The sequence below is a fragment of the Varanus komodoensis genome, unplaced genomic scaffold, assembly GCF_004798865.1.
Source record: "Varanus komodoensis strain SLA01 unplaced genomic scaffold, ASM479886v1 scaffold18_3, whole genome shotgun sequence".
NCBI lineage: Eukaryota > Metazoa > Chordata > Lepidosauria > Squamata > Varanidae > Varanus > Varanus komodoensis.
The window spans coordinates 14,532,976-14,551,593 of record NW_025335549.1 but is presented as its reverse complement, the minus strand read 5'-3'; the positions used below and the strand labels follow the sequence as shown (position 1 = coordinate 14,551,593).

Sequence of the window (18,618 nt, the reverse complement as noted above, 5' to 3'; positions counted from 1 at the left end):
AAAAAAGTTTTAAATAACTACCTGGAAGCCCCATTTCACCACTGGAACCTTTCAGTCCGGGGGGCCCAGTTGGTCCGGGAGGCCCAGGAAAACCTACATCTCCCTTGGAGCCTAAAGAAAATATAATTTCCACAAACAGTTTGATGGCAGAAACTAATTTCCATCAGTAAATTCCCTCAGATTTATGATGGTGCTAATTATAACAGTAAGACTGGAATCATGCAATACAGTGACTTTTTTTTTTTTACAAAGCTGACATGCAAGATTAGTGACCATTCTGAAGAATACTATCTTCCCAGGTTTGCAATGCTTACTCCCTGTATTGGGAAAGAAACTCTTTGTAATTCTTGCTTGGCAACTCATCAGCATGAACTGCATTGTTTTCGGCACAGCTCACTTATCACATCCCACCAGTTCAGAGATAGTTGTCAAGATCTCAGGTCATTTCTTTGCATGGCAATGTATTATGCTCTCAAAGCTGGTGTTTCAGCCCTTGAAAGAGACAAGCCTGGAAAAACAGGAAGCAGCCTCCTGTGGAGTCAGACAAGGATCTGCCTAACTTCATATTGTCAACATTTCCAGCAACTTGTCAACCAGGATCCTTTCTGAGCTATACCCAGAGACACCAAGATTGAACCTGGTTCACCCTGGTTTCCCAGTGTGTTTTTGTAGGAAGGAGGAAACCTACTATGTTGATACAACATCCTTGGTTGAGGTCACTCTCATATTTTCATCCAATGCATCTTTCAATGAATTGCCATGCATTTATCAAGCCAGCTGCTCCATCTGCCCTCACCTGGCAGGCCGGGTGCACCTGGCTGCCCAGGTAGTCCTGGAGACCCCGCGTCACCTGGAAGGCCCTGGTAACCCTTCTGCCCAGTTAAACCAGGAGCACCTTCAAGGAAAGAAAGGGACAGAATGAGTTCTATTCATATATAGGAGCATTAGCCAAGCAGAAAAGTGCATAAGTCAGGCTACAGGCCATTGTGTATAGGTCATAAATCCAGTGGTACCAAGTGCAAATGCACCCAACCAAAGACAGATGCTCTTCTCTCAACTATCCCCACAGCCAAACATACCTTTCCACCAAAAGAAGAGATCTGCTTCCGCCAAAGGGGCTCCTTTTGCAGGCAAGGGTAAATGGGGGCTTTGGAGCCACAAAGGGCTGGAGATTCTGGAAACGAAGACAGAGGCCCTTCTTCTTACCTGGTTCTCCTGGCTCCCCTTTCTCGCCTTTGGAGCCTAGCCGGTCTAGGTCAACTTTGCCTGGGAGGCCCGGCAGGCCGGTTTCACCCTTGCTGCCCTTTTGTCCTGGAACTCCCGAACGGCCCGGCTGGCCAGGTGCACCATCGTTGCCTAAGAGGTATCCAAGCACAAGAGAAGACACCTCCAGTGCAGGAATCATTGCAGAGATTTACAGTTTCCAAGATAACCTATCGAGATGCTTTTCAGATTGTCAAACAGCTGGCGAAATCCCAACCACATGAGAGACCCATCAGCTCCTTTGTATTAATGATCTGTGGAGCAAAATTAGCACATGGCCACACACACCGACAGGATGTTGGAATTTGCTCTGTCCGTGTTGCATGGGCTGCCATTCATATTTTGCTCCGTCCTGCACTCATTGATGGAATCTGATTGCACAGTTGCACTGGTCGCGTTTGTGAATACGCATTAGTGCTAATCCACACTTGCATAACCTTTCCCCTCATCCCACAAAGTAAAAACTGGCCAGTATGTCTGTGCATTTGACCTGATATTCAAGCATTGCATTAAATCAACGATAGAAAAGTGAGGAGAAACATACACCTTACCTTTGGGGCCTGGAAGGCCAGTTCTACCAACGCCTCCACCAGGACCTTGGGGACCAGGAGCACCCATCATCCCCATCTCGCCTTTAATACCTAGATGAAGGGAATCACCCGTTTTATTCTCAGTTGACAAGACAGTAAGGGAGAAAGCTTTTTTGAAGAAGGGGGTTTTCTTGGCTTGGCTCCCAGAGTTCAGCCTGCTTTTCCCTGCCCTAAGGAGCATGTCTAACACTTGCATTTTATAGCAGGGCTTGCTCGTGTACACACTGGCCTCATGGCTGCTGTGCAAGCAGCGTTTTGCTTCTGCACATGTAACTTGCAGGCCTTTGTGTACTGTATTAGCTTCGCATCCATATACTGTGGGTGACAGTGGAGAATCGCTACAAGGATTGCATATCATCAGGAGAAACCAATTTGCAGATTTGAACCTGGCTCAGCTCTCTGCCCAGGTCAGGACCAAGCTTGGGAAAGAAGTTCAGAAAGCACAAGAGATTCGGCTTCTGGGAGGATGTTCGCACCACTATCCTGGAATTTACCTGGAAGTCCAGGTGAGCCATCTCGTCCAGGCAGTCCAGGTGAACCTGGAGGGCCAGGGACACCAGGTGATCCGGGAAATCCTGGGATGCCTCTGTCGCCTGGAGGTCCAGGAATGTCAAATCCTGGTGGACCAGGATCTCCTTTCTCTCCAGATGCACCTTGCAACCCTAGGCAGTTTATTAGAGAAGCACGAGTCAGTGAGGGAGTTTCCAGAAGAGGCTGGGCCTATCTGGATGGGCAAGTGGTGGCCCTGTGCTCGATGCTGGAATCCCCGCACTACCATGTCGGTTTGCTGGCCACTTGCCCTTGATTCAGCATAACCTGCAGCCAAGCAGAGCAGTGAAAACCAGGTGTTTTACACAACTCTAGGAATGAGGAAGCCTGCCTTTATATCACAATTCTAGGAATGATGAAGTCTGCCTGTGATATAAATATATTATAAATATATAATATATACTATTATATATTTAATATCAGTACTACATAATAGTAATAAGCACAACTCACATCATCCACTATCTCCAAGAGAGTTGCTTATAAAAATAAAGAAATAAAATATTACGTAGAGTTGCTTATAAAAAGAAAGAAAACAGCAAACACCCAATACATTTAGGGGAAGTAAGTGGGGAAAAGGATTGGATGAAGGAAACCACAGTACCTGGTGGGCCTGAGAGGTTGAAAAATCATCATGGTAAGAATTCATCATGAAGTTGAGACGTGGGAAATTGTAAGGTGTAGAAAGAATGCCGTTAGGGTTAGGATACAAAAGCAAGCACATTGAAATTAGACCAAAATCCTCGGTAAAAAGATGCAGTCTGCAACTGACCGCATTGACAGAGCAACCGTTGAATAAACTCAGCTGAAATCCCCAAACTCAAGCCTAATGCCACAGTAGGCAACATCTACTAAAAGAACTCGGATTGTGAGTAGACTTGGTTGAAACGTTTTCCAATGAGCAGCTAGTAACTAATTCCAGTTTCTGGAGAAAGGCAAAAGAATTTTGTATACAGGAATTCCAAGGAAAACAGAAACTTGAGATGCCTTTCATTAATTTAATTTAATAAAGCAGACGAACACTTTTCTGCTTTCCAGTTAGAGTGCTTAATTCCGCAGCTGTGCATTCTAAATTACTGGAGCGATTCACCCTCACGTATCTTAATTTGTTTGTTTGTTCTGCAACACAGATGAGTTGCAACAGCCTTCCCAAACAAGCCTTCCCTGTATGCTAAACCGCAGCTCTGTCACTGTGCACAAATTGGGGGAGGCTGGTGCACCCTAAATCTGACTCAATGGTGATGGGTACAAAGGAAAATGTGAACCAAGCCAACTGTTTCAGGATGCAAGAAAACAAGGATCAGGTTAAGGTTACACGACAACCATCAGAGAGAAATAAAAGCAAACGGGTGAGCAGCTGTGTGAACACTGACAATTCGAGATGGTTAGTGCTGATTTGTTAGTACTCCCTCCAGCGATACACCGCATTCCCCTAGTCTAGAAAGAACAGCTGTGCTAGAAAGTGCAGTGGGAAAAGCAAAAGATGCATCCGTGCAGCTCTTGAGAAGCAGACAGAAATGCTAGATCCGAGAGTAAAGGGATCTATGCTTTTCCTCAAGAATTACACAGTGGAACACTTCAGGAAACTGGCAAACAGGTGCAGTGGAGGCCACATGGCATATGGGGACATGTTCATTCAAAGCAGACAGAGGTGCACCTGAGATGCTCAGGCTTGTCATGTGGGGAGGGTCTAAATATGGGCCAGGAGATCAGAGCAATCTCAGAAAGACCCACTTCCGGCTCCAAGAGAAAACATAATCACTTGGGGTGTTGTTCCAGGAAACTGCTCTAAAAACTGTCGCCCACTTCTCTCTAGCCTGAGTTGCTCCAGATGGGTTGGACCACAGCTCCCATCATGACTGGAGATGATGGAGTTTGCGGTTTGTCCCATCTGGTGGAGGAAAAAGGCTGCCCTGATCAATTCAACTGGTCAACTGCATGTTGACTTGACTTCTTAACTTGGAAGGTTCCTAGGGAGGTAAGGACAAGTTGGAAGAAGTATATAGAGAAATAGGAATTGGAGGAGGTAACCATGTGGTGCCAAGTGGCCTTCTGTGGAGTGAGAAATAACAACGACAAATGCAGATTGTTGCTGTTATCTGTTATTAATATTTCCTGCCTTTTTTCCTCCAAGGAACCCAAATTGGCTGGAAGAGACTAGGTCCACCTCTCCTGAAATGCAACCTTCTAAGGTTGTGGCTGGGGATGCGTGAGGAATCTGTTTCTTTTGGATTCCCTGGGTTCGGCTCCCCAGACTTCCCACACTTATGGGTCCAAGTTCCGGGTGGGCATGTCCAGTCTTTGTACAGCACGCACCAGGAAGTGAGTCCAGATTGACTGCTGTGCAAGCATGGCAGCAGCTGTTGGTTGTGCTGGTAGAAGGTTGTTGGTTGCACAACCTCCGATCTGCAAATGTTCAAGGGCTTCCTTTCTGCTCAGCTCACTTTCCAAGGAAGGGTCAAGAAGGAGAGGATGTCTGTGAGTGATCGAGGGACAGGTTCCTCAGAACATTGACACATCCCTAGTGGTGGCCTCTTCTCATTCTCATGTTCCTTTTAGCCTGTAAGCAGGGACTGTCTGTTCTATCATCTGCCTGGGGAGCATTTAAGACTTTGGAGAAGCATCACAATACCTCAGATAAACAAACTGTGTCCAACCAAAGTTGCTAATTGACCCCCCTGCCTGAGCACTTCTGATATGGGAAAATGCACGTGCACCTACCCCATCGGAGAGACTTTTGCAGACACCAACTATTTCTTTTCATCTTCTTTCCCCCCAGCCAAGAATGCAAGAAAGTTTGAGCCAGGCATTTTCTTTTTAAGTGTACGAAATAAGGAATACAATCGGTATAGGAATCAGTGCCTGATGTTGGATGCATTTTGCAAGAGGGTGCTGGCCATACAATAAGGTCTACACCTAAATGGTTTTGGTACAGGTGGATAACACACAGTCTTGCATGACACTGGTGTACACCTCCACAATAAAGATGTGGTGGATTGTGGTCGTGCAATACAGCAAGAAAGGTGTGCACAGTGAGGGTCCAACCATGTTCTTATAGCGCTTTGCGTGAGTTGCGCCGAGGAACATCGGACCACATTCCCAAGGTGTCTTATCACTGTGTGGATTTAAGGGCTGTTCAAACAAGTCGTGATCTGCATGGGAGTGCTGCAGGAGCATTGCAGAAAAGGTGTAAACACACACACATGGCTATTATTCTCAGGACTCTTAGAAGTGCAGGAACACCATCATGGGAATGGGTGCTACCACCAATGCAAAAAAGGAGGAGAACACTTGGCATATGAGAATATACTTTATTAGGCCCAGTGTTCTGTGGCTGGCCCATGATGTTTGGCTGCCTGAGGCAAAAGGCAAAATGGCGCCCTCTTCCAAAAGTTGCATGGTCCAGTGCGAGGGATTCGGCAATGCTTTCCGCCACACCTAAAAGCAGGAGGCTGCTCATGAGGCCCACCACTCTCCCTGCAACATCTTTGCAATGGCCCAGAGTTCCTTGCAAGTGCCCCTTTCCCATGTCAGGTGCTGCCGCCATTTGAGCAGCCACAATGGATGCTAAAGAAGAACGGCAGCAAGGGCTCACCGGGAAAGGAGCCCTGCCCAAGCGCTTCCACACCACTTGCAGCCACCATTTGGGCTGCTGCAGTTGACACGGGAGAAGATGGCTGGTTGCACAACAAGGGTCTGCACAACCAGTGGACTCTCTTGGCTCAGCTTGCTTAGGAGGACCGGGCTGAGCTCAAGAGGAAGCTCACAAATGCTCAGCAGGGTGGATTCCAAAAGGGTTTCTCCTGTCCCCAGAGGGCCAGGATAGGATTCCACGCAGGCTGCATCTGGCCCATGGGCCTGAAGTTCAACACCCTTGCTTGAACACACCTCACTGGGCCCAGCAGAATGCAAGTGGAACCTGCAACTAAAACTGAAACTTTGGGCTTCCAGCCAGGACATTCCTTTTTCCTGTCAGTCTTGTTTCTGGATCCCTCCACACATTTCTTGCATACCCTGCACTGGGCTCTTTGGAATGGTTGACTCTGACTCACGTTTATTAGCTCATTGAGAATTGGCTTTGATCTGTACCCAGAGCATTTTATTCATTCATTCATACATAAAATATAAAATGAAAAGCCCCATTGAGTGAAAACTACATGGGAAGCTAGAATGCCAGTGACCACAATCTAATGTAACATTTATTCCGAAGTCTACGCTGATATAATGAAGAGCATAATTCTGCCTCAAGTCCCATCAGGAGCTATTCATCTCTTCTGGAATGGTTTTGCTTCATGTAACTATACACCAGCAATTCCTGAATAGTCCCTGATGGGACAGGAATATACTAAGTAAGTCAGTTGATTGTTTTAGGGCTCCCTTCTCTTTATTCAGTAATTATCAGGATTGCACTTTGACTGGCACAATAATTTTACTTTCGGTTACATAAAGGACTCTGGACCAAGAAGGCAGTATTAACAGAAACAAACATGGATACCGTTTCTATATTGATGAGCCTGGATTTGAGATAGTGTCACTTAGTAATTGGTTATTTCCAGACTTACCTGGGGGGCCCACAGGTCCAGGGGGCCCCGGGACCCCAGGGGGACCTTGGCTGCCAATTCCTGGAACTCCTGGAGGTCCTACTAATCCAGGCTGGCCACGTGGTCCAGGATTTCCTGAAAAGCATGTGCGAACACACCAAATATTAGATTTCTAGGATACAGAAAAACACAGCATCTTTCCTCAGCTCATGAGAAGTATGGCTCACTTGGGCATTTCAGCGCATGCCATGAAATAGTTCCAAAATGGCAACCACCAGGACATTATCCTGTTAGGAAACAGTCAACATGCTTGTGATCCAAGCCACAATGACATCTATCCATTGTGCCAAACCATGGGTCACCCTCAGTGCAGCTGAGAACCCAGCCATCCCCGAAGCTTCTAAACTATCAGGAAACCATAATTCAGAGCTGCTTGTGTTTTCCATCTTGCCACTCCAGGCGTGATGCATGGTGTTTCATCACAGAGGAAAAGCAATGGCTGTTAGTGATGTCCATGCACACACACACGAAGATCACAGCTAGCAGAAACTCTGGTTAGCTTTGCCATTTCAAATTATGTCTTCTGATGTTGGTATGCCAGCCAACTGCAAACCAGAGCTGGCAGTGTAGCCACCCTAACAAACAGAAGAGCACAATCCTACAAATATTTCAATGGCAAGACGTCCGACAGTCCCCAGAACTCCCAAGCACCATGATTGGCTGGGGAAACCTGGGAGCTGTGTAACTTTTCCCTGTCAAAAGATTCACAGGATTGCACCCTACACCTTGGGCCGATTTGTCTTAGTGTGGACTCATCAAGACAACTTACAAAGAGCAGAACATTTTGCGAGCACAGGGAAGCAGTTTGCAGTGTAATATCAACCTTGGTCCATCAGACTGACCATTGTCTAAACCAACAAACACCATCAAATGCCAGCGTCTGTACCTTTTGGCCCTGGAGTTCCATCAAACCCTGCACGTCCTGGTGTGCCAGGATTTCCTGGAAAGCCGGGATCACCTTTGGGGCCTTGTATGCCTTTAAAACCTGGGGGTCCGGGTGGCCCACTAGGTCCTGGGACACCAAATCCACGATCACCCTGCAATACGATATAGAGAAAGAAGGAAAGAACTATAGTTCAGAACATTTTTTTCTTTGTTCCCATTGATATGCTCAGCTCACACTGTTGTATTTATATTTGTTGTGGACTCACTTACGTCTGATTAAATGCTGGAAAGGAATAACTACACAGATGTGCATATTCATAAAGGAAGCCACATCCTTGAGTTTACGAGAGCTGAGCAGGGCTGACAAGGTCAGGTCGTTTTGGAGGACTGTCATTCATTAGGGTCACCAGAGAGCTGCCACTGAAAGCTCCACCCATCGGATCCCACATGCCCCTGTGCACTTCTTTTAGCTCATGGCCACATGAAGAGCATGAATGCCACTGTTCGAGACATGCAACTTACTATTTATTAAAACATGCTTTAATGAGTGTTTCTAACTCCCAGTATTGTTTATATTCTTAGGCAAACCAAGTGAACCTGTTTACTAACCTTCTGTCCAGCTATTCCTGGTGGCCCTGGTGGTCCATCTAGACCAGATCTCCCAGGGTTTCCTGGTGCTCCAGGGAGACCTTGCATCCCAGGGAAACCTAGAATACAGCAAAAAGCATTTGGTGCACAATCCTATGAAACATCCACATGTGTCCAAGGGAGTTTTGTAGCCTTCTGTTTTAAAAAGAGGGTTCACTCTCATACCAACTGGATGGGTAACTAAGCACCTTTGCTTTCAAGCTACACCCACTGCTGGAATGTGACTACCAAGAACTTCTCTGATACTGAATTTGGCTCGTGGACTGAAAGAGACTTCATACCCCTGAGGCAGTTGGGTCTCGTGGCCCCAGTCCCAGTGGGGCAATGGATGCAATCCAGTAAACACATCTGGTGTGGGCCTAGGGCTCAGTGCCATGGAGAGCACCTCCACAATTTAGACTGGAACACAGAATGGATACACCTGCCTCCACTTTTGCTGGCATTCCCTAACAGAGCATTATGCCCTAGCTTCCTATATAAACCCATCCCAGAGTATTTCCTCAAAATTATGCATTGATTATATATATAAATACCCTTCTTGCAAAAAAAAAGTTAAGGCAACTGATAAGCTCCCACCTTTTTCATTCTCACAGCAATGACATGTTCTAGGAGATACCTACTGGCCCAGGGTTATTTGGCAAGCTTCATGGCTGAAGAAGGAGCTGAATCCAAGTTTTTGCAAGCTATGCACAATCTTCTTAACCATCACATCAGAGCCAAATTCAGTCCCCACCACCCCTATTAAAAAAAAAAATCTCTCCCCTACCCATCCATAGAAGCTATGCGGCACCCAAGGGCCAAGTGTAGCTATATTTAGCCATTTTAGCACAAGAAAAACTGAGGATTTTGGCCAGTTCTTTACTGCCATTTACTAAAACTACACCCTGCAGGAGGAATCCAGGGGGCAAAAATGGCCTCCAGGCCCCCAGATGTTGCTCATTCCAGCACGACACCATGATGACATTAAAGAATATGGCAGAGACAAACCTTTGGGCCCCGGTGGGCCTGGAAGTCCAATACCGGGTAATCCTGGTTCACCCTTTTGGCCAGGGATTCCTGGCAATCCAGGTTGGCCTGGCTGGCCAGGATCACCTGTAGAGAACCATATTTGAATGAGCAAACTGGAGACCACACACCCCACCCCAAAGGTAAAGTATGCTGACCTTCCACCAGGAAGCACCGCCAACCTCTCACCTGGGAGGCCAACTTCGCCGTCTCTGCCTGGAGGGCCAGGGATACCAGGAGACCCTGGTTCTGTAACTGTTTGTCCGGGATCTCCTTTGGGTCCTAAAAGTAGGGGGGGAACATAGATGGTCCACTAGCAATTAAAGGAGATGCTCCACAGCTTGAAATCAACCCACACGGTAGTTTAGAACAAAATGAAATTAAACCAAAAAGTAAAAAGAGGAATATTTCAAAGGCCAGAAGTAGCACATTAAATTAACCATTTTCCAGCACATTTATTTTCCCTTTTCTGTTAACAAGTGTTGGATCTAATGAGGCGAACTTTCATCTTTATGGTTTGGTCAAGAAAAGTAAAGAAACTTACCTGGTACTCCAGGGGCTCCTGGACGTCCGGAAACACCTTGGATGCCCTTCTCACCTGGAGGACCCTGTGGGCCAAAGCCAGGTGAACCTGGAAGTCCTTGATCTCCTGGAAGCCCAGGTAGGCCTGGGTCACCTGGGGGGCCTCTTTCCCCTTTGTAAGCAATGGCTCCCTAAAAATACAAGGCAGAATGGAGAGAAAATATCTCAAATCACAGCCAATGCATGGTAATCTATTTATAGACCTTCTTATTCCAGAAGATCAGGATGCTGAGAAAAGGAGGAGTGTCTTGCTCTCTAAGACTGTAACGTCTCTGAGTTCAAGGCTACCAATTAATAGTGAGTTAATATAGCAATTCCTTTGGAGGTACAGGTCAACAATGATTTAGCATTTAGCACTTTTGTACATTTCATTGGCATAGCCAGACCATGTGTGATGGGAATGTCCAGTCTCAAACACAAGGGCATAATCTCTGCAGCTACAGGGTTGTCTTTCAGCTTCAGATGTAAGCCATGCCTTTGGCAAAGGTTCTTACATTCCAAGCAATTGTAGTCCAACATACATAGAGGGAACCAGGTTGGGCAATAGTACAATACAACCTAAAAGGCAATCACTGTTGGGTACCAGCACTAGACTGGTTAAGAATGCATTGCGTATTAGGTTACATTTAACAGAATAGTTCAGATTCACATATCAAAATGGACCCGTAATGCTGTCCCATCCATAGTAACTTACTGGCTCTCCCTTGGGCCCAGGAAGACCTGGCAATCCATCTTGCCCACGAAAACCGTCTGAGCCAGGCAGACCAGGAGGACCTGGGAAGCCAGGATTCCCTTTTTCGCCTTTCATTCCAGGAAAAGCAAGAATGTCGCCAGGATCGCCTTTTGCACCAGGACGGCCAGGCGGGCCTGGGGTGCCGGGAAGACCCTAGATCAAGAGCAGGAACTATTTCAGTAATTAGGATTGCATGGATTTATCTCTACACTATCCCTCCAACCCCGGCTTCCCACAAACAGCAAGTAATGATGCTTACTTTTGGCCCAGCCACACCAGTTAGACCGGGGAAACCTTTATCGCCCTTTAGTCCAGGTAAACCGGGAGAACCTGGTTGCAAAGAAAAGCAAGTATCAATGGTAACAGGTAGGAAACAGCCTACCTATAAGGTTATACAAATCACTTAGTTGAAATAACTCCAAGACCCAGAAAAAAATGATGCTACATTCATTATATTATGCTTAGATATGATGTCCCTGAGTTAACCAATCAGGAAGAGGTCTCAGCTGCAGAAGAGCATCATGGAGTCCTCATCTCCTTACAACATAGGAGATGTTGAAACTGCATTTACATCTATTAAACAAGAACAGAGAGGGATGAATGCAACCTCTGCATACCTGGACTTCCAGGTAACCCTGCCACACCCTTCTCCCCTGGAGGGCCAGGAATTCCAGTTCCTATGCAGTTAAAACACGTGCCTCCTTTATCGCCTAGGAATAAAGACATAAGCAATGAGATGAATAACAGCAAGAACAAGACATGTTATTCTGTGAGCACAGATGTTATAATATGCAAAGGAAGGCTTCAGCTAGAAAGCTGACATGCACTCCAGATTATTAGAGAAGAATCAGAATAGCAATCTATGTAACCCACAGAAAGCATTGGGAGTGTTGTATCCAGGCACAGATAACCATGCGCTACCAACTTACATATAGTGTAGTCACAGCTAGAAAAATTAAGAATAAAACACTGGGACCTTACTGACATTAAAAGCCCTTTTCTATGTCATCCAATGACTGGGAGCAGAGGAAACCCTTGACCCCAGCACTAGCAGGCATTTTTCAGTGGGCCCTCAATCAAGTATGAGGCCCTTTGCAGGTACCCATCCTTGTTTACCATTGGTGCCAGGTCTGCACAGACCTGCTGGCAAAAGACAAAGAAGAACAAACAGTATCGAGAGATGATACCTTTCTGGCCTCTCTCCCCAATAAATCCTTGTTCTCCTGGAAGGCCTGGGCTGCCAGGAGGTCCTCGCTCACATATTCGATCAACTGAAAGTAAAAGCAATGCAGTGAGCAAACTTATGGGTAGAGCAAACTTATGGGTAGATAAGGCTAGGGGTGACAAGGAAAGCTTCCTCCATCTTAAGACCTGTATGACTGATGAGCAGCACCCTCTGCAAACTGTAGTTCTATAACAAACAGAAATTGAACCCCAAAAAGTGCTTGAAGAATTCTATTCTATCTCCCCTCAGGTAGACTGTGGGAAGCAGTTCCCCAACAAGATCCTCCACTCTGCAACCTTCACTCCTCAGAAGAAGCCAATGACTACAGGGAATCCAGCTGGCCCTTGAACATCCAGGCACAGCCCCTGAAACAGGTGGAGTTTCCAGAAGGGATATCCTGGCCCTGGTATAAACCCTGTTGCCAACAGCTCCCAGTTCGGTGCTGGGGGCACCTTAGTCCTGAGAGCACTGTCCATGGTCCTGAAATCGACTCCTCTCAGTCAGCTACCCCATATCATTGTGCCTCTGCTGAGCTACTGCTCAGAACAGGTGATGGAATCCCCGACAGAGCAGGACAGCTCATTGTCCTCTATATGTATCCTCTCCACTTTTGCTTCCTACAGCATCCATTTCAGAATATATATAAGCCCCAGTGCTAATTGCAGAGATCCTGGAGCACATAGAAAAGTCTGCTTTAAATAGAGCCCCAGCAGAAAAATTCCTTGGAGGAAAGGGGATAAATTAAAGCATTTTGAGGGTGTTTTTGATTTACAAGAAGAAAGTGAACATTTCAATATTAATCTCCCTTTCTCCCCATCCCTAGCTCAATGCCATTATAGGTTCAAGAAAAGAAATAGAATCAACAGTCGACTGGTGGTCAAAAGTATGATTTACTTGGTGGAATAGTTGATCCTGGAGGGCCGGGAGGGCCTGGAGGGCCAGGAGAGCCAGGTCGTCCATCAATTCCAGGCTGTCCTGGGATGGAAATCCCAGGGAGGCCTTGATCCCCCTTCTGTCCTCTTTCTCCAGGTAGACCAGGAGCACCAGGAGGCCCAACACTTGGAATTCCTGCAGTAGGAAAAGGCTAGGTTCTCATGGGATGGTTCAGATGTAATTCTAAATCACAGCTTGCCAAGTTGTCCAAACTATGGTTAATCTTAGTTAGAGGTTAGTGAAAACAAGACAGCTCCATGACCTAGGCATGAAGTTGGCTTGCTGCCACTAACCACAAATTTAGATTAACAAAGTAGAGGACTCAGTTTAGAAAGCACAGTATCTTTTCACAGATAGTTCAGCAGGCCCATATGTAAAATGAGCATTCAGACAAGATTTGACAGGTCTGCAAATTGAGTTCTGGTATAGCAAAACATTTTAGTTTGAATGGATGTAGGATGTTGGGTCACCGACTTGAAAAGCAGGAAAGAAAGCCATGCAAAAGTCAAGAAAGGAAAGTAACCCAATGCAGTAAGGGAGAAAGAATGATGTTTCAATAAATATGCACATACGCTTCTTCCTTACAACTAGTCTCCTAAATTTGAACAGCCTTTAATCATTGTTTAAAGAGAAGTGTGAAATGTATTTAAAAATAAGAACTAAAACAAAAACTTCTTGAAGCTGCACTTCCATTGATGAGACACACTTTTTATCCTGCTAGAGACAGACACAAACATCCATATCAAAGATAAGTTAAATTCATTTTCTTTGTAATTATCACTGCCATCATCATACAGCCACAATTTCAAAACACTTTTGAAATTAAAAATAAAAGTGAAGCTAAATTAAAATACAGTGCGAACTATTTAAACACAGACAAATATTTTAGCTGAAAGCCATTACTCAGACTTTGGAGAGGTGGATCAAGCATTGGGAATGGGGTGAGGGGGAGGGGAATAAAGGGGGGTGGGCATGGGGAAGGGGGCAGAGTCAACTGGGAAACACCAATGGGCCAGACTGGGACCCCAGGCAAGACCTAGCCTCTGGACCTGAGATCTCAAACCTTTGTTTTTAGAGTTTGAAATCCTTAGTCCAAGATGAGGAATATCTAGCCACAGGGTGCAAAGGGTTTTGTTGAACTCTTGAGAATCACAGCTTTACTTTAAAATCAAAACAACCCAGCCCAAACAAAACTAAACCTAAATTTACTTATCCTTACAGAAATATATTTGGAAAACACATGTGGTAGCCATGCTCATTGAGATACATGGACACCCTTGGCTTGAGTTCCCTCATCACATGCAAACCTACCCTCAGTTTGATCAAACTGGAACATTCATTATTTGGCTTGAGATAGGGCCAAAGCAGATGTGGATGATGGAGATTTGCTACCAGCTCTTCTAAAAGCCATCAATTTTACTGCATCTTCTGGGAGCTCTGATTTTGAAGAAAAATCTGGTACTGGACAATGGAAGATGGTTCTTCTCCCAGCACCATTTTCCAGATCTAAATCCTTCTCACCGCTCATGCTGGTGTTAGCTTCAGTGAGTCTAACAACAGCAGAAGACAGTGCTGCTCAGATCAGAAAAACAGCGAGGGAGAAAAGGTTAACCCCACCTTCAATGGTGCTCTTCTCATCAAACTCAAAGGTCCCAGGCATTACTTACAGGTTAAGAATGTGCCACCACTGATAAGGGGTCCTGCAACACATTTCTTTAAGCCTTCCACATGTGTTAATGGAGCATCTAGACACAATATGAGATGTTGCACTGAATGGGTTATTTACCATTCAGCTTCTTCCACTGTTATTTGCCAACATGAACACACAGGCTAGGTCTAGGGGAAAACAAATAATTAATAGGGCCAGAGCAAACATGGAAGGGGGGTTAATCCCTTTCCGTCCTTTCTGTGGTCCCGAAGAAACTCCTCTTCTGAGGCTGATAGTGCTTTGTGGAGCAAGAAGGAGATAATGTTGTGCATTTTAGCCCTGGTGCTCAAGATATCGAAGACTTCTGTTCTCTTACCTGGTGGACCTGGCACGCCAGAGGGTCCCTCTGGGCCAGGATAGCCACGCTCGCCTTTTTCTCCAGGAAATCCTGGCAAACCTTTGCTGCCTTTTGGGCCCACTGTTGTTCCTGTGTCTGGCCTTGGAATCACCTGGCATATTCCATGATTCAAGGAAAAGTAAAAGTAAAAAGCATACAGAAGAACAAAGGAATGCCAGGCTAAGTTACATGCGTGATTGAAATAGGCATATTAGGCTAATTTCAATTGAAAGGACAATAAATAGTGCACTATGAAAATTGGTAGCTGTTCACATGAGGTTGTGATAGAAAACCTATTTCTATTTATTTATTTTTCAAAATCTAGCCCTTCATTCAAGGAGCTAAAGCCCACATGCTTTCAAGTTTAAGTTTTCTTGACAAATACATACATAATACAATAATACATGTCAACACAGCACAAGTAGAAAACGGGTGGGGGAGAACAAAAATAGTGTGAAATACTAAATAGAATGAAACATCTTCAACCTGAAATCAAAGAGCACTGACCAAAGACACTCTTGAAATAGTTCTTAAAGATAAAATTGCATCCTTCCAAATTTATGTTTTTGAGGTGGTAACCACTTTTGGTTCAAGGTCTTTTGAATTGCCTTAATCCTTTGAAAGTCTTAATGGATGTCAGCTTTTTCATAAGCAACAATGCTTAGATTTTCATACCAAAGCTAAAACTCAAGGAAGAAATAGATACATTAGAGAAACTGGATTTTCTTTGTGACACTGGGCCCAATGCATTAAACAATGTTTTAATGTTCAGTGGATTCATTGCATTCTTTTAATGTGATGTTTCTCATACCAAGGAAATAAAAATATAATTTGCTTAGGTTTCATGAAGGTAAGGGAAAAACCACAAGATCAAGAAATGAAATCAATTTTTAGAATATTGGGACAGAAATTGAAGTAAGATGGAGTCATTTATATTTTCAGAATATTAGTAAATATTTGGAAATATGGGCAACATGAAAATGTGTAATGTTTTCATCCAGGAAAAAGCATTGAATGCGATACATTGGTAAATGAAGTATATTTACTGTTCTGTAGCACTGAACAGTTTTAAAATAAAAAGTAAACAAAAAAGAATAAAATGACCATCAACAACATGGGAAGAAATGCAACAGATAACACTTAAGGAAAGAGACAGACTGAGTGGCAAGGAACTTACACGTCCAGGAGGGCCAGGCAGACCCGTGTCACCTTTCTGACCCTGTGAATGAAATTTCAACAAGCTGAATGTTAGTGGGAAGAGGGATCAGAAAGTGTATGTGAACGCATTTGAAAATTCTGAATTGCAAAGTTCCTTCCACATGAACATGTCAGTCCCTTAAGATCAGGCCAGGAGGCACTCCTGCAAGTAGCATCCCTCAAAAAGATGAGAGGGATGGCAAATAGAAGAAGGGCCTTCTTGGTGGCTGCTCCCTGCCTTTGGAATAGTCTCCCTAGTGATGCCTGCCTGGCACCGTCTCTATTATTGTTTTGGTGCCGAACAAAACCATTCCTTTTTAATACCCTTTTAAAGGATTGAGGCCTTTGAGTTGTGGTGCTGGAGGAGACTCCTGCAAGTCCCTTGGACAGCAAGGCGATCAAACCAGTCAGTCCTAGAGGAGATCAACCCCGACTGATCTTTAGAAGGCCAGATGCTGAAGATGAAACTCAAATACTTTGGCCACCTAATGAGAAGGGAGGACTCCCTGGAGAAGAGCCTAATGCTGGGAACAATTGACGGGAAAAGGAGAAGGGGACGGCAGAGGATGAGGTGGTTGGATGGAGTCACGGAAGCAGTTGGTGTGAGCTTAGGTGGACTCCAGGAGATGGTGGAGGACAGGAAGGCCTGGAGGAGTGTTGTCCATGGGGTCGCGATGGGTCGCACGTGACTTCGCGACTAACAACAACAAAATAACTGATCCTGCCCTCCTTTTCACTGTTTGTTATGCTGTTATTATGACAAGGTTTTAAATTTTGATGTGGTATTTTATTATTTATATAACTGGAACAAATACAATAAACAAATCTCACTCACTTTTTCCCCATCTCTTCCAGGAAAGCCAGGTAGCCCACGATCACCAGGTAAACCCTTAGAACGAGAAAAAGAATAAGCCTCAAAATATTTAACTGGCACAGAATTGTTATATAAATAAAAGGAAAATGTATTGGACTCACAGGCAAGCCAGGCTGACCGGAATCTCCGTCTTTACCAGTTTTCCCCTTTAAGACAGAAATGAATATTGAAAAGCAGTCAGTGGCACCGTACCACAGAGATGCTACCAGTATAACACTGTCAGTAGCTCAGACTGAATGCAAAATGTGTCTCTTCAGCAGGACTTCCAAGGTAAATATCAACTGGCAAATGACCCCCACAGTTAGCAAGAGAAAACAAAACAAGGTTAGGCAAAGTAAAAACTTAACAAAAAGAGCATGGTATGACTGGCATTGAAAATGTAACAGAAGAACATTCTTGGACTGAGTAAATGACTTTGTAAGCAGGACTATCCTTTTTTAATGCTGTTTGGGTGTTATTTCGTTGGCAGCCTCTCTCTGTTCAAAAGCAAATGAGGAAAAAGCCTTGGGGTGGAAATGGACAGGGCCCATGAGGCTGGGGCAGCCACCATTCTTCCTCCTCCCTGAGCCATTTTCCTGAGCTAATTCTCTGCTCCAAACTTCACAGCCTCTCCTTCCCCATCCACATAGTGCTGATGTGACTGAGGGGCCACCCTGGGTATTTTTTTAACAATCCTTTAAAGAAAAGGCCAGCGTTCACTAATATGGCATACTCCAGACGCTCTAGATAACAACTCCCATTGGTCCCAGACAGAATGGTCTACAGTCTGGACCGATGGGATCTGTGGACAACAGTTTGGGAAGGCAGAGAGGTGATCCAGTCACCTCCATCCCAAGCTTGGCCCTCCAAGATGTTTCACCCTCCAAAAAAAGCAAGTGGTGAGTTTTCCATAGTCTGGCACAAGTTCACAAGTAGCATAACTACTAATGAATCACCAGGAAACCCAAAAAATAAAGCAAATGAAGGAACCTTGCATAAACTATCTGCAAGTTAGTTTGTATGTAGAGCTGCAAATTGGGAAATAATTTTTGTAATTTAAATAGAAACAGAACACATCACGCTATAATGTGGAAGACTGTAACCAGGCAACCCATGTGCCTGCTCTTCAGCCTCCTGCCCAGGTGCTCACCAATCACAGGCAGCAGTTTTTATGGCCCTTTATCTTTTAACTGGACTTGGACAGGCCAGACCTTCAAATAAAGGAATGTTTTGAATACTTGATGGACCATGACAGCACTTCAAACAGAAGACTATCCTCTGTAAAAAAGGACACCTGGCAACTGTAGAGCACTAGCTGGCAAACACATATTGATCCCAAGCTCTTAAAAGTAGTTATATAGCAACTCTTACAGGGAGAGCAGGAAACAAATGCAACCCAAAACAAAACGAAAACAGCAAGGAATCCAGCGGGCTCTGCGTCTGCTCATGTGAAGATCAGAATTCCTTCTCTGCCTGTACTACAATGACTGAAAGCAGCTTTTCCAGCTC

At 44.9% G+C, this 18,618-nt stretch overlaps 1 protein-coding gene across 4 annotated transcripts in view; it reads right to left on the bottom strand.

The window, feature by feature from the left end:
* The window catches only part of COL4A5 (collagen type IV alpha 5 chain), an 84,461-nt gene that overhangs the window by 24,651 nt on the left and 41,192 nt on the right, over positions 1 to 18,618 (bottom strand). For all 4 annotated transcript variants that reach the window (XM_044427238.1, XM_044427239.1, XM_044427240.1 and 1 more), the window contains 20 exons: positions 17,232 to 17,276; positions 17,092 to 17,145; positions 16,237 to 16,278; positions 15,039 to 15,171; positions 12,976 to 13,149; positions 12,044 to 12,127; positions 11,474 to 11,566; positions 11,116 to 11,186; positions 10,818 to 11,009; positions 10,086 to 10,254; positions 9,731 to 9,823; positions 9,524 to 9,628; positions 8,498 to 8,595; positions 7,890 to 8,040; positions 6,965 to 7,078; positions 2,348 to 2,515; positions 1,815 to 1,904; positions 1,207 to 1,356; positions 797 to 895; positions 22 to 111 (listed from right to left, as the gene is read on the bottom strand). In XM_044427238.1, coding sequence (XP_044283173.1) covers positions 22 to 111; positions 797 to 895; positions 1,207 to 1,356; positions 1,815 to 1,904; positions 2,348 to 2,515; positions 6,965 to 7,078; positions 7,890 to 8,040; positions 8,498 to 8,595; positions 9,524 to 9,628; positions 9,731 to 9,823; positions 10,086 to 10,254; positions 10,818 to 11,009; positions 11,116 to 11,186; positions 11,474 to 11,566; positions 12,044 to 12,127; positions 12,976 to 13,149; positions 15,039 to 15,171; positions 16,237 to 16,278; positions 17,092 to 17,145; positions 17,232 to 17,276 — 2,215 coding nt within the window. The remainder of the gene's footprint in view (positions 1 to 21; positions 112 to 796; positions 896 to 1,206; positions 1,357 to 1,814; positions 1,905 to 2,347; positions 2,516 to 6,964; positions 7,079 to 7,889; positions 8,041 to 8,497; positions 8,596 to 9,523; positions 9,629 to 9,730; positions 9,824 to 10,085; positions 10,255 to 10,817; positions 11,010 to 11,115; positions 11,187 to 11,473; positions 11,567 to 12,043; positions 12,128 to 12,975; positions 13,150 to 15,038; positions 15,172 to 16,236; positions 16,279 to 17,091; positions 17,146 to 17,231; positions 17,277 to 18,618) is intronic.